Below are 15721 nucleotides of genomic sequence, written 5' to 3'. Positions count from 1 at the left end.
CCCCATGGAAGAGAGGCCGTGATTTCTGTTGCTTCCTGAGCAGGCAGATTAGAGAAAGCACAGTTTCTTCTGGTCCTCTGGCTTGCCACTGGGGCCTGAGTTCTAGTCCTGGGAGCTTTACCAGCCCCCTCACCCCCCACCCCACGAGGCGTCTGAGTCTGTGTTGGGAAGAAGCAGACAGCCCCCCCCCCATCCCACCTTCGCAGCTGGTTGTCGGGCTTCTGTGTGCATCAGAGAGGGCGCTGCCGGGGTAAGCAGGGAGTGAGCAGGGGCGCCTGTTACTGCTCAGGGCCACGGGCACCCTGCCCCGCCCCCCACCCCGGCCCCAGGGAGTGAGGGAGGGCTGGGTGTGAAATGGCTCAGAAGCAGCCAGCTCCGGACACAACGGAGAAATCTCTCACCCTGCATATGCGTGTGCACCCTGAGATGTTTTCCACATGTGGGGGGGTCCTGGCAGCCAGGACCCCTGAAGGAAGGAGAAGGTGAGGCCGCCACCAGCCTCTGTCGAAGAACCTTGCTTTTCCTCCACCTGCGCTTGTGTGCTGTGTGCTGCCGAAGGATGTGTGTGTTTACTATTTCTCAAGGCTTTCCTGGCCTGCTTCCAGAAGGGTCAGATCTCCGTGAGGTGGTAACCAAAAGGGCAGATTTGCCAGCTCTGGCGGGGGAGGGGGAAGTGACAGTGACGTACGGGGTAGACAGAGGGGTCACGAAGAAATGCACAGGAGGGAACAGGGCAGTTCCACCAGGCCCTTGGGGTCCAGGTGGGCTTCACAACGGGAAGGTCCACCTTTTGTGGAAAAGCCCATCTCCCTGGCTCATCACTGACTTTTCATCCCAAGGAAGGCCAAGGGTTTCAAGGAAGCAAACTCACCTGACCGGCTCAGCCCTGTACCTGAGACCCGGGCACAGGCTTAGTGCCTCCTCCCTGCCCCTCCTTCCCCTCCCCTGTCATATTTCTCCTCCATCCAGAACCCAGTCTTAACCTGGAAGGAAGGTCTCCTCTCCCCTCTCCCTGCTCAGCATCCTCCCCCCATAATCCCTTGTCAGCCCCTCCCAAGGCTCTACACACACACACACACACACACACACACACACACACTTAGTCTGTGGCTCCTGCCTCTCCAGCTTGTGGAGAATGAGCTCCTGGAAGCCCACCTAACTCTAGAAACATCCCCCAAAATGGCCACTGAGGAACTCCCTTCTCAGCACCCTCCCCCAGACAGTACCGGGCCCCCAGGTTGGCCGCCTCTTCTCCCTTGCTCTTCATGTGAGGTAGGGCTGGGAGCTCATCTCTGGGGTCCACACTCATCTCCTCCAGGAAGCCTCCCTGACTTACAGGCCCCGTTGTGCCTTCTGGTTCCTCATCAGTGTAGTGATTCCTGACCCTGAGTGGCCCTCAGCTATCACCAAGATTTGTCCCCAAAGCTCAGGGCTGGTGGTCAGGTAGGTTGAGGGAGAGCTGGGGTGGGGAGCACACTCTCCTAATGCAGTGCAAGAGACTGAGGCAGGAAAGGGAGGAGGGTCTAGGACCCCCACTTACCCCTTCATTCTCCACTTTCTGCAGCCGCTGCCTAGTCCCTTGACCATGAAGTTGAACCTTCACTGAACCACAGCCCTTCCCTAAAAGATCTCTGGGAGAGAGTGCAGCAGAGACAGGACCCTTCCTGTGGGACTCTACTTATAGATGAATTCCCACCTCTGGGAGCCCCTGCCCTCAAAGGTGTCTTGGGCCCTGGCCCAGAGGAGGGGCCTGTGAGGATGGTCAGGGTCACAGTGACACCTGCTGGGGCTTCTAGGAACAGCAGCTGTAGAGCGCTGACGGTGGGGTTGGGGTAGGGGCAGTGGCAGGAAAGGCAATTATCTTAATATTCCCCCAAATATTAAACCCTTATTCTTTTCCCAGGAGAGAAGCATGAGAAGGTGTGAAGGGGTTGGAATTGGGGGGCATTGGAATTCCAACTGGGGTGCTTCGGGAAACCCAGGGCCCCAAGGACATAAGCTGCATTCCTCAGAGCTGGTGGTGTTTTTTGAACTTCATTCAGAGTCTGGTTTCTAGGGATGTACCCAGAAGGAAGTCTGAGATTGTTCTTTGCATTTATATGTGAAATGGAATTTTTAAGTGCCAAGAACAGGTATACCTTCTGTAGATTTCTTTCTTTTTTTTTTTTTAAACATTTATTTATTTTTGAGAGACAGAGAGAGACATATCATGAGCAGGGGAGGGGAAGACAGAGAGGGACACACAGAATCAGAAACAGGCTCCAAGCTCTGAGCTGTCAGCACAGAGTCTGATGCGGGGCTCGAACCCCCAAACTGTGAGATCATGACCTGAGTCGAAGTCGGACGCTCAACCGACTGAGCCACCCAGGCGCCCCTCTGTAGATTTCTTTTATTGCGTTGTTAAGAGGAAGAGAAATGTGTAATACTGTAATTGCCAATGGTTAAAAACAGTCCGGGTGATGATCATAATGTCAGTTTCTGAAGAAATTGGAAGGAATGAATAAGATCATGAAATGAACTAGCCCCACGTCTGACACATGGCGAATGGTCAATATATTGGGGCAATTCGTTGATAAAGTGAAACCCATGGCAGAAAGAGCCATCAGCCTCCCTGGCGAGCCAGGTGGGTGAACAGTTGCCCAGGACTGAAGGGTGACGTCTTGGTTGAAGCCACGAGTTGACCTGTGTCCTAACGCACAGGTGTACAGCCCCTGGAATAAATAAAAAGCCAGGTGTGTGCGTGAGAAATCCAGGGATAAGGATTTCAGTTTGTTCCTTCTCTGCAGAAGAAACTCAGTCCAGGACTCTTGTGTAAGTATTTCCTGTATCATTTGTTTTGTTCTTACAGCTCTTTACTTGAGAGGTTTAAATTATCATCAAGCCCCACCTGCAGTGATAGGACAGAGAGACGAGAACCTACGCAGGTAGCCACATGCTGGTGTTCCTTGGGCAGAGTTTGGAGTGTCTACGGGAGAATATAGGGAGGGGGGCTGGTGCTGGGAATTCAGCGGCACCAGGCCTGATTGTGTAGCACTCTGTTTGTTTCCCCAACTCTTCCTCGCCGAAGCTCCATGTCAAGGCTGCCACTGCTCTCCCTTCACAAGGCAAGGCAATTGTGGCTCAGGAAGTCTGTGGGACTTGCTGAGGTCACAGTCCTAGTCTGTGCTAGATCTGAGATGTGAATTCCGAAGCCTGGAAGTGAGGGGTGACTTCCAAAAGGCTGAGGTTGGGTACACAGGGAGGTGGCGGTGGCGCCACTGGGAATGTGCATGGGGAAAGGTTTGGAGGGATAGCTCATGGTCAGCAAGACTCAGTTCCCCACTGATGGAGCGTAGAAACAACCTGGTATCCGCTTCTGGTGCTCTTATGCGCAGCTGCACAGGTTGGGCACTGCACAACAGAATCCTACATAGGAAAGCACCATTGGCATCACAAGCACTTCTGCATGGACCATTTTCCGACAGTAGGAAGTAAAGAGCATGAGAAGGACATATCTGCTTCTAAATCACTTGGAGGGGCTGTGTGGGTGGGCACACTCATCTTCCCGGAGATCTCCACCCTAGGGAGCCAGCCGTTGTTGGGGTGATTCTAGGTCATAGCCTGGAAGTGGAGAAACCTTGTGCATTTTCTGCTCCAACAGTCATCAGAGGGGCGACAAGGAGCAAAAGCCTTCACTGTACCACTAGTCCTGCTGTTTCCTCTCAGAGCTATCTGGCTGAAGATTCAGGCTTTTGCTCTCTTTGCCGGAGCAGGGCTTTATAATCGGGGATGAAGGAGGAGGAGGGAAGGAGGGAGAGAAGAGTCAGGAGCCCAGTGGGTAAGTACAAGGGAAGATACCGAGCAGGAGTTTGGCTTTTTTTCTTCTTCCCCTCACATCACATATTTTCTTTCTAATAACATTGTAGATCATTTGGAGGAAAAGGGAAAGAAAGTCTTTCTTCCAATACCATCAGTCAAGTTGGGGGACCCTAAGACTGTTTCCTGGAGCAGTATTTGTGGTAACAAGCATGTGAGTTATCAACAGCCAAGCAGATGCACTCATAAAAATTGGGTGTACAAAACAGATCATTTGGCATGGAGATCTGTGCAGGTGTGTGCAGCTCAGAAGGGGCTGTTTCCTTTGCTGATGAATTTCAAATGAATTTCCACAAGTTTCAAACACTATTCTTTATGCCAGTGTTTATTAACTGGCTATTCTATTAGACATGCAAATACATTGTGGCCACATGTATGGGCACATACCCTGTCCCCATGTCTACAGCCCACTGGACCAAGTGTGGATAGCTGGCCCTCAGGCGGCCAGTCCACAACTGGCCAATAGCCTTTGACAGGTCCGAGCAGCACCAGTGCTGTTCCCCGTGTGTTCTCAGACATATGGCAGATGCCACTGGGCTGCAGAGCTGCCTGGCCACAGCCCTGGGAGGAGGTCCCAGAAGCCGCGATGGGCCACATGTGGGCTGTACGTTCTAGGAAACAGGAGTTAACAGACAGAAACAGCAGGGGGTGTCGAGAAAGAGTGCAGGGTGAGGAAGCCAGCAGAAAGGGGAGTGAGAGACGCAGACCCAGGGACCTGAAAGTCATGGTCAGTGTGGCCCCATTACCCTGCACTGTTCAGCCTTTCCTGTCTCCTAACAGCACTCTCCTTTCCTAGGGTCCTTCCATAGTCACTGTGCATCCCCTTCCCTGATGCAGCTCAAGAAAGAGGGTGTCAAATGGAGGGATGAGGCCAGGGAGGCGAGCCTAAGGCTTTCTGTAAATCTGACTAGTCAACTCTGCAATTATTGAGCGCCTACTATGTTCTAGGCACATCTTTCAACATTATTTCATGTAATTCTCACAACCAGCCCAGTGAAGAGCTTTATTCCTATTTTACAGTTGGGAAAATAGGGGCTGTGAGAGATTTAAAGTGACCGGCTGAAGGTCACAGGCTAGAAAAGAAAGCCCCCAAGCCAGATAGAAATCCTGGCTGTGAGGGCCAGAGACACTCCTGGGCTGCTTTGCAATGGGAAGAAGAAAAAGGCATTCATCAATGTGCATCACCGAGTGCGAGTTTGGCCCTGGACTGGGCGCCTCTGGGTGGGTAAGCGTTGAGCGGGTGAGTGGAGAATCAAAAAGGCGGCCTCATCTCTGGCCCTCCAGATCGTGCTGACAAAACCACGCCCGCAATTGAAAGCCATTTAAATCTATTCTCGAGGGAATAGTGCTTCGGAGAGGGACCTTTGGAGCTGCAGGACGGGATGGCTCCCAGAGGAGGTGGGCTTGTGGGGCGCGACAGAACTGGGGAGGAGGGGAGGAATGAGGGCTGGCCCCGCCCAGGGCCGAGAGCAAGAGGCCCCACTAGGCTCAGGAATGTGGGGTAGGAGGGAAGGGGAGGCGGGACGACTGGGAGACCCGCGTCCCACTGGCTTGCTGAGAGCCCTTGGGCAAGTCATTTCCTCCTCTGAGCTTCCCGTTCGCCACTGGCAAAGTGAAGAGGTTGGGACGCCCCCCCTGGGCCCTTCCAGCTCTAGCTTGAGACGCGCGGCTGGTCTGCTGGTCCTTCCAGCTCTAGCTTGAGACGCGCGGCTGGTCGGCTGGTCTTCCGGCGCTGAGAATCCACCCGCGGCCGCCGTAAGCAGCAGCACAGGTGACCAGCAGGGGGCGCTCCTGCAGAAGGCTGGCAGCCGCGGCCACCCTCCGCTCCTTGGCCTGGCCCTGGCCCTGGCCCTGGCCCTGGCCCTGGCCCTGGCCGGGGTGTCCGGTCAGGAAAGTCCTCCCTTCGTCCCTCCTGACCCGCTCGGGCCACTTGCCTTCCCGTAGTGCCCCTTTCCACCCCATGTGCTGGAATTAGCTGGCTGGGAGGTTCTTGGAATGCAGGTTCTTTCTTGAGCAGGCCACTTAGCTTCTCTGTGCCTCAGTTTCTCCATGTGCAAACTGGGTGATGTGAAGAAGAGAAGAGTTAATTGGGTGGCGGAGACTTCCACCTCCAGGCTGAGGTAGCTGCCCTGCTGCATGTCCCCAGGGCAGAGGATGTTTCTTTTATTGCTCTCCAGGGAGAGCTAGAATACCTCCCCGCCATCCCCGCCCCCCATCCAGTGTTACAGTCTGCTTTAAAACTTTTATTCAAAGTCTTTTTATACAAAGATAGAAATAATTTCTGGATTCCATATGGCACCTGGCAAGATGAGTGATGCTCAAAAGGTAGCTGTGGAATGACTGTTTTTTTGAAATCATCTGGACAGGAGCTGCCTCTTCTGAATCACGCTGGAAGGTGTCCACATTCATCCTCACATGTGTCACCACTGTTCTGTAAGGAAGACAGATAGCAAGTGTTTTATCCATTTTATGGACGAAGAAATGAGGTCACAGAGGAAGCCAAGGAACAAGGTTAAGTCAGGACTCAGGGTTCTCTCCATTCAACTACAGGTGTCCCATCCTCTCGGTAGTCAGCGACCCCTATTGGAGACATGTGGTATTACAGCCAGGTCCTAGTAGACACTGAATGTCCCCAAGCGGTAAGAAGAAAGGTAGGCACTCCTGGGTGCTAAGCCCAAAGAGAGAAACAGAGATTAGGGGAGACCTTGACTTTGGTGCCAGAGGGTCTGGTGTGAAAATGAGATTCCACAGTCAGTAATACAAGGTGGCAAGGTTCAGCAAGTCTCAAAGGCATTTCCTATTCTAAAGCCCCAGTACCCTTTCATTTTTTCCTTTTTAAAGTTTAATTGTTGGGGTGTCTGGTGGCTCGGTTGGTTGAGTGATGAACTGCTCAGGTGGTGATCTCACGGTTCGTGAGTTTGAGCGCCACATCAGGCTCACTGCTGTCAGCGCAGAGCCCGCTTTGGATCTTCTGTCCCCCGTCCCTGCCCCTTCCCTGATGCACTCTCTCAAAAATAAATAAACATTTTTTAAAGTTTATTTATTTTGGGGCGCCTGGGTAGCTCAGCCCATTAAGCATCCAACTTCATCTCAGGTCATGATCTCATGGCTCGTGAGTCCCAGCCCCGTGTTGGGCTCTGTGCTGACAGCTCAGAGCTTGAGCCTGTTTTGGATTCTGTGTTTCCCTCTCCCTCTGCCCCTCCCCTGCTAACTCTCTCTCTCTCTCTCTCTCAAAAGTAAATACACATTAAAATATGTAAACGTTTATTTATTTTGAGAGATAGAGAGGGAGAGAGAGCACAAGCAAAGGAGGGGCAGAGAGAGAGGGAGAGAGAATCTCAAGCAGGCTCCATGCTGTCAGCGACCCCAGGCAGGTCCTGGTCTCATGAACTGTGAGATCATGATCTGAGAGGAAGCCAAGTGTTGGATGCTTAACCACTTAACCAGCGACTGAGCCACCCAGGCACTGCCCCCGCCAAGTACCCTTTCAATCTACTCCTGACTCTAAAGGTGGACTCAGTATAGCAAAGGAAGGTCATCTCTTAGATTTATAATGACAACCACTGGTAAAACTTGACTTCTACTCAAACATTTATGTGGCTTATTTGGATGGATGTTAAAGTGCGGGAAGATAGAATGAAAAGAGATTCTGCAAGATCCAGCTCAAATATCACTGCCCCCTGGTAAGTGTCCCAGGCACCCCTCCCTTGGAACCATGAGCAAACGGTCCTCTGGCCGCTTTCCTCTCCTTTGAGACTTTTCTACTCTTTACAGCAGCAGTGTGAGGAAATTTGTAGCCTCTGCTGCCAGCTCTGGGGGTTCTAATCCTGGGTCCAGGCTTCCTAGTTGGCCAGCTACTTAACCTCTCCGTGCTTCTGTTTCTTCATCTGTAAAATGGGAGGATTACATGAGTTAATATTCTTAGAGGACTTAGAACAATGCTTGAGACATCGTAAGTACTAATAGCTTACACTTAGAAAGAAACGTCAAAAGGCTGTGTGTGTTTATTTACATATCTTTCCCAACAAGCTGCCTGCTCCTTAGGGACAAGGCCTGGCTTAATCATCTCATACTCCCAGGACTTCACACTAGAGGCTCAAAGTTCACTAAATTGAATATTATATAATCATGCTTTATGTGAAATGCAAATTTCTCAGTAAAATGGAATTAGTCACCTTGTTTTTTGTTTTTTTAAGAAGTGAAGTCCGGGGCGCCTGGGTGGCTCAGTTGGTTAAGCATCTGGCTTCGGCTCAGGTCATGATCTCACAGTTCGTGGGTTCGAGCCTCGTGTCAGGCTCTTTGCTGACAGCTCAGAGCCTGGAGCCTGCTTCAGATTCTCTGTCTCCTTCTTGCTCTCTGGCCCTCCCCTCCTCGTGCTGTCTCTCTTTGTCTCTCAAAAATAAATAAGAAACATTAAAAATTTTTTAAAAGTTTAAAAAAAAGGGTGTGAAGTCTGAGCTTACTGTTTCCCAGTTATAAGTCAAGGTTTGAGTCTCTCCCTGGTTTTTATTTAAGTTTATTTATTTATTTTGAGAGACAGAAAGAGAGAGAGAGGGAGGGGCAGAGAGAGAGGGAGAGAGAGAGAGAATTCCAAGCAGGCTCCTAACTGTCAGCGCAGAGGCCGATGTGGGGCTCAAACTCGTGAACCACAAGATCACAACCTGGGCGAAAACCAAGAGGCAGACGCTCAGCCAACTGAGCCATCCAGGTGCCCTAAGTCTTTCCCCAATTTAAGGACCTCAGGCTGGGACAATGGAGTCCCACACTGAATTCAGGAAAACATGCTTTGATCCAACTGTCTACTGGTGAAGACTTTGTACCCGTAGTTGTGAAGACGTGGCCTGCACTGGCCTTTCCTGCAGCCTCGGGGGGAAGGCGGTTGTCCGAGCGCCCGAGGTGCTCAGAACTTCAAGTCGCGGCTCTGCTCTCCTCACCTTTCCTGCCAGAGGGCAGGAATGTACCCAGATGAAAACCAACTAAAAAGATGTTGAGGATGCCTCTGTTCAGAGTCGAATCTTTGGAAGGTTATTTGTAATAAATTCTGGATTATTTTTCATTTCTCTTTGCTAAAAAAGTTGACTTTGATGTTGTTGTTGTGTTGCCTTCCTCTTTCCCCTCTTCCTTCCTTCCTTTTCCTTTGAGCTGTGTCGGCAGCTGCGCCTTGCGTAGCACACCTTTTTTTGCTGTAAGAGATCCCAAAGCAGAGTCTTGCCCACGGAAGTCCTTGTAGGGGATTCACAATTGTCCCAGACAGAATGGATGCTGTCCAGGGCCACCTGGCCAGTCATCTTGTTGTACTCTAATGTTTCTAGAAGCGGGGAGCCAGAGGGTGGCTATATTCATGGTGAGCTCAGTGCCCAGGCAGAGCATGACATGTGTATCACCTAACATTTATTAGTTACTTACAGGCACAGCGGAACAGGCTATTTAAAATAATTTTTTAAACATTTATTTATTTTTGAAAGACAGAGAGAGTGCATGAGCAGGGGAGGGACAGAAAGAGAGTAGGAGACACAGAATCCAAAGTAGGCTCCAGGCTCAGAGTTGCCAGCATAGAGGATGACTTGGGGCTCGAACCATGAACTGTGAGATCATGACCTAAGCCAAAGTCTGGCGCTTAACCAACTGAGCCACCCAGGTGCCCCTGTAACAGCTTTTTAAATTGGGATTGTCCTTTCAGATTATTATCTAATTACCTAGCCAACCACCTGCCTACAAACCTATAGTCCCTCTACCAAACTGGACTGAGCAGAACACGCCCCCCTAATTCTAACCATGCTCAGGTTGGGGTTAAGGTTAGAGTTAGGGTTAGAGTCTAGTACAGAGGACTGAATATCTTGTCTCTCATGAAGATTATAAAATCTAGGGCAGAGTTTGTAGCCATCAGGCCATCAGTAAGATTTGACCTATCCATGGTCCAGTGTTTCTTCATTCATTATTTCGAATATTTAATAATTACTATGGGCTGAGCTCAGTATATACTAAAGAAGCAGGGGTAAGGGTCTTGGACTTTGAGAAATCTGCAATCTACACATAGCAGGAGTACCTAACACCCTCGTCCCCTGATCTCAGGAACAAGGTGCATCAATATCATCATTAGCATAAAATTAAGCTGTGCCAATAAATTCTCGAGGGCCAAAATGGCGAGCCAACAGAGATAGGAGTGGCCCGTCAAGGCAGGTAAGGGTTCCAGGAGGGGTGGCGCGTCACAGAAGGAAACACGTTGGCCCTCGCAAGGGAAGTGTGGCTGGGTGGGGGGGATGCACCCCTCTGCGTGCAGTCTCCCTTGGCTGAGCTCAAAGATGCTGCTGTACCAAGGGCTGGAGAAGAGCCTCACACAGGCAGGGTCTTGCCATCCTCCACATAACACAACCTTTACTCAAGGTGTTGTTCTGGAATGAAGAAGGTGAGGAAGGGAGAGAGGAATTAAGGCAAGAAGGCCTTGAACTGGAACAGCCATGGGTGGGGAAGATCTGTCAACATTGGAGTGACAGGGGCACTTCCTGTGTGGATGGGTGCCATAGGAGGACATCCAGGAGTATTTCCCCCTGCCCTTCCCTACCCCTCCCAAATATCTTTCCTGCCAATGTTTAAAGTCCTATCATTAGAGATTTATTCTTGGGTATTTGTCCTGTCCCCCTTTTAAGAAATTTTCATTATAAAATTTTTTTAATGTTTTATTTATTTTTGATACAGAGAGAGACAGAGCATGAGAGGGGGAGGGGCAGAGAGAGAAGAAGACACAGAGCCAGAAGCAGGCCCCAGGCTCTGAGCTGTCAGCACAGAGCCCGTTGCGGGGCTTGAACCCACAAACGTGAGATCTGACCTGAGCTGAAGTCGGAGGCTTAACCGACTGAGCCACCCAGGCGCCCCAGAAATTTTCATTATAAATGTTAGGAATGCTTTCATCATAATAGAAGATTTGGAAAATACAAAGAGAGTAAAAACATTTTCTTCCTAGACTTTCAATCTCCAGGGCACCCGCTTTTTTTTTTTTTTTTAACATTTTGGTATCTTTCTCTGCCATCTTGTTTTGTTGTTCTCATGCAGAGCCATGAGTCTCCTGAGCATGGGATTTGGTAACCCATTTCCCCCACTTAGTTTCAGTCCCATCTCGGTCTGATGTTCTGGAAATGTCAAATCCCCAACCATCAAGTGCCAGTGAGTTCCAGACATTAAGGAAGTTACTCAACTTTTGGGACTTTAGTGTCATTTCTGAACGGTGAGGACAATGGTGCTCAGCACGCTACCTCACAGAGCCCCGGAGTCCAATAGTACAAGTGAGAGTCAAGTCCGGTTCAAAGGTGCAGAGGTAGGATGGTTGGGAGTGGTCAGAGCAGCAGTAGTCACAATGGGGCCACAGCAGAGAAGACTGGTTGTGAGGAGATAGAGGGGACAGACAGAGGGATAGGTGAGCCTCCTCAGGAGCAACTCTCCTTAGCAGCCATGCCTTGGACTGGTCTGGGTGCTGGTGCCTTCCCTCACAGCTGCTGGGGCATCGCCTGCCCACTTCCTGTCGGGTTAAGTCCATTTCCTGTACAGCCGTGAGGGTGATTAGAGGGAGATAGCCAGCCTGGAATTCCTCATTTCCACTCACTCGTGGCTTGGTTATGAGCTTGGGAGATTGTGTGTTTGCTGGGCTCTGCCTAGGGCCTGGGTTGAGCTGGGGGTTGGAGTCCTGGGGGCCCTGAGGCCAGACAAAGATGGATGCTTCCTGAGGGTCAGAATCAGGCAGGGCAGCCTGGTCTGGGGACAGAGTTCAGGGGGAGGAAAGAGGTCTGGAGACACCTGGGAGCCGGGTTTAATGCAGCCTTTGCAAGCCATTCAGGCACATGCTTGTGCCCTCCAAACTCTGTGTGGTGTGTGTGTGTGTGTGTGTGTGTGTGTGTGTGCGCATGCAGGGGGAGGGGAGGACTCCATCACTGAGCGTGGCTGCCTTGGGCTGGTTAATGGAGACAGGTAGCTGCACGTGGCTGTCTAAGAATGCTTCTCCTGCATACCTGTGTGAACCTGTGGGTCCAGGAGCAGCTGCAGGTCTGCCTAGGAATTTAGACATCTGTGGGGGAGGGGCCGGGGAGTCTGTGTGTCACTGAATGCCTGGACTGGTGTTGTAGAGTGTCAGGGTTGTGTGTGTGTGTGTGTGTGTGTGTGTGTGTGTGTGTGTGAACGTGTGTCTGAGCTTAGGAGGGGACGCTGTGAGCATGCATTTTGTCAGGATAACACTTTCCATCTCTGCAGCCCCACACAATGGCCACAGACCAGTTATAAGCTGGCAACAACACGTATTTGCTGAGCACTGACTATGTGCTGGGTCCTGGGCAAGGCTTGGGCCTGCCCTTAAGGAGCTCATGGGGTGGGAGCACAAGGAACCACTTCCGGCTCAGGGTTATGAGTCCTGAGGGCCGCCTCTCATGTCCTCCCTCTGGGATCCCACAGCACCACCGTTGTGGAGATGATATGCTTTGGCATCATCCCCCTCCTCCCGGGCGGGGGCCCCTTAGGAAGTACATGATGCTTATGAAAAGGCCACTGTGAGCGAGGCTGTGCCTGGGCAGTGCTCAGCCAGCCACAGCCAGTCACAACCAGTGTGACCATTCTTCTGGGGCTACGTCCAACTCCTGTGTCCCCTACTTACTCATCAGCTACTTAGCCTCTCTGAACCTACAGCTTCCTCATATGCAATGGTGATCATGATTTGCCTGACCTCCCAGTGGGTGGGAGGCTTCTGTGAGACCACATACCGGGCCTAACACACACACACACACACACAGCACACAGCACACAGAAGCTGCTCCTGGAATTATTATCAGTATTAGGAGCTGCTCCCTAGGCAATTCTTTGCAGCCCTGGGGTCAAAGGAGGGGAGAGGCAGACGCAGAAGTCTGATGCCTTCATGGGCAAGCCAGCAGTCACCCCAGCAGGCAGAGACCCACACAGTTCTAACATCGGGGAAGGGAGGGGAAGGCCTCAAGGGTTAGGTCCATGTCATTGGCTGGTGAGGGCTAAAGAACACTCATCTGAATATTCTCTGTGTGTACCTTCACCTTCTAGCCACCGACGGCTCCATCCCATCCTGATGCTTTTCCTCCAGTCTCTGCACTGTAGCCTTAACTACCAGGTGTCAACATGCAACTTTAAAAAAAATTTTGGGGGTGGCTCGGTGAGTTGGGCTTCTGACTTCGGCTCAGGTCATGATCTTGCAGTTCGTGGGTTCAAGCCCAGAGTCCAGCTCTGTGCTGGCAGCTCAGAGCCTGGAGCCTGCTTCGGATTCTGTCTCTCTCTGTCCCTCCCCCGCTCACACTCTGTCTCTCTCTCTCAAAAATAAATAAACATTAAAAATTATTTATTTTTTAATTGTTTAAATGTATATTTATTTTTGAAACAAAGAGAGACAGAGCATGAAAGGGGGAGGGGCAGAGAAAGAGGGAGACACAGAATCTGAAGCAGGCTCCAAGCTCTGAGCTGCCAGCACAGAGCCTGACAAGCCCGACATGGGGCTCGAACTCTTGAACTGCGAGACCATGATCTGAGCTGAAGTTGAACACTTAACTGATGGAGCCACCCAGGCGCCCCTCAACATGCAACCTTTATGAAATGTTGAGGACACGTCACTTTGGGAGAACGTGCACGTGCTCACCCATGTGTGCTGGTGTACCGTGGCGTGTGCTACGGGCAGGAGGTTAGGAGGCATTGCTGGATCTGCTCCCTCTTCACCTGCTCGAACTCGGTTGGAGCCCACTGGGTATGGGGGGGCCTGTTGGGGGCTCTCTCTCTTCCCTGACTCACACTGGTTTAGCTTCCTCCACCCCCCCCCCCAGCCTCCTTGAGCCTGGTTCAAGGTCTTACCAGTGGTGTGCTGGGGCCAGCTCTGACCGGTTTGCAGAACCATCCATGCAAATCTCTTCCTACCTCGGGAGCTCGGGGAGGATGCCACGTTGGCATCTTGAAGTCATCTATGGTGGGAATATTTCCAGCACAGAAAATCAGCAAATGATACAGATCAGACAGCCGTCCACCTCCTGAAAGCAGGTAAAACACCAGCACGCCGCCGCTGGTCCTACCCGCTGTCGTAACAACCCACCAGCCTGCATTTGGCATCTGACATCACACTTCTCTGCTCAAAAGTCCTGGGGGACATTTATCATCATCTCCATTTCATATCCAAGGTTCACGATTTACAGGATTTGACTCTAGGTCTCCACTCACCACAGTGGGCTATGCAATAAATAGAACCAGGAGAACTGATAGGGCCGGCCAGTCATTAAAGATCATCGATCATCTGATTCCTCCACTGAGCACGCTGGGAACCTGAGCTCAGAGAGGCTCGCTGTGGCAGGGGCTTCCTCTGCTAATCCTGCCTGACGTAGAAGCTGCCACCTCCCCACCAGTCCCCCAGGCCCCCATCGCGCTGGTGTCCATGGCAAATCCCGGTCACTGTCACCTGATGTTCTACACGCATGGCCGAGGTTTTGGAAACTTTGCATGTAGGTCTTGACATTTGGTGCAAGTTATATTTTGTTTTGCTTGATTTGACCTAATGTTCAAGACCCTCAAAAACATTTTATTTTTTTTAACGTTTATTTTTTTAATTTTTAAACATTTATTTATTTTTGAGAGACAGAGGGAGACAGATCATGAGCAGGGGAGGGGCAGAGAGAGAGGGACACACAGAATCGGAAGCAGGCTACAGGCTCTGAGCTGCCAGCACAGAGCCCTACATGGGGCTCGAACCCATGAACTGTGAGATCATGACCTGAGTCGAAGTCGGACGCTCAACCAACTGAGCCACACAGGCGCCCCAATGCTTATTTATTTTTGAGAGAAAGAGACAGAGCATGAGTGGCGGGGGGCAGAGACAGAGGGAGACAGAATTGGAAGCAGGCTCCAGGCTCTGAACTGTTAGCACAGAGTCTGATGTGGGACTCGAACCCACAAGCAGTGAGATTATGACCTGAGCTAAAGCTGGACACTTAACAGACTGAACCACCCAGGTGCCCAAGACCCTCAAAAACATTTTAAATCTTACTTAGGTCATTGGTGGTATGTCTCTCTCATAGACTGGTGTCACTACTGCCTTGATCACGGCACCTTCGCTGGAGGGATTGGGGTTAAACTTAGAAAAAGGATAATAAGCAAAGACAGAGCTTTGTGGCCCAATAAAGGATGGTTCTGGCATCCATACACTTTGGAAAGCAGGTTCCTCCCTGGCTATCCCATTCCCACTCCTGCTTTTCCCGCCCCAAGAACCAGAGAATCTGGAGTTTTGTCCAGTGAACATCAGCAGCACTTTGTCAAACTCCCACTGAGGCCCGCCCTGTGGACCTCGCCCTTGACACAGTCTCCCCTTTAGAAAGTGGGGTCCTTTCCCTCTGCTCCGATCTAAGGGATGCCCCTCCAGGATTCCCTTTGCCAGACAGCAGGCGCCCCCCCTCCCCCCCAGCCATCAGACCTACATCTCCCGTTTCGGGACGGCGGCCCTGCCCTCAAAGTCCCGGGGCCGGGCTGAGAGACCCACACCCGCCGCGCAGGAAGGCGGACACCACACGGCTTCTCCGCAGACTCCAGGAGCCTCCTTCCTCCTGGGACCCCCACTCCGGGAGAGAATTCTGCGCTTCCCTCCGCCCCGCGGAAAGATGCAGAGACTCCCCGGTCTCCGCCGAGTACCCCCATCCCCGCCTCTCCACGCCCGGGCGCCTTCACGTTCCGCTGGCTCGTCCCGGGCGGACGCGGCGACAGGTGAGCTCTCACCTGGGGCCGGTGGGACGACAAGATGGGGGCGGGGCGGGGCGGGCCCTGGGCGACGGCCCCACCCGCGAGGAGGCGTGGCCAGGACGGCGGGGCCAATGGGGCGGGGGGCTCACAGCCC

General features: G+C 51.8%; 1 protein-coding gene across 1 annotated transcript in view; it reads left to right on the top strand.

The window, feature by feature from the left end:
• The first annotated feature begins 15488 nt into the window (after positions 1 to 15488).
• WNT9B (Wnt family member 9B) overlaps positions 15489 to 15721 on the top strand; it is a 21911-nt gene continuing 21678 nt past the window's right edge. The window contains exon 1 of the mRNA XM_029927062.1: positions 15489 to 15591. Coding sequence (XP_029782922.1) covers positions 15489 to 15591 — 103 coding nt within the window. The remainder of the gene's footprint in view (positions 15592 to 15721) is intronic.

Source organism: Suricata suricatta, chromosome 17 (genome assembly GCF_006229205.1).
Source record: "Suricata suricatta isolate VVHF042 chromosome 17, meerkat_22Aug2017_6uvM2_HiC, whole genome shotgun sequence".
Taxonomy (NCBI): domain Eukaryota; kingdom Metazoa; phylum Chordata; class Mammalia; order Carnivora; family Herpestidae; genus Suricata; species Suricata suricatta.
The sequence above is the reverse complement of the archived record's forward strand: the minus strand, read 5'-3'. Positions and strand labels throughout refer to the sequence as shown.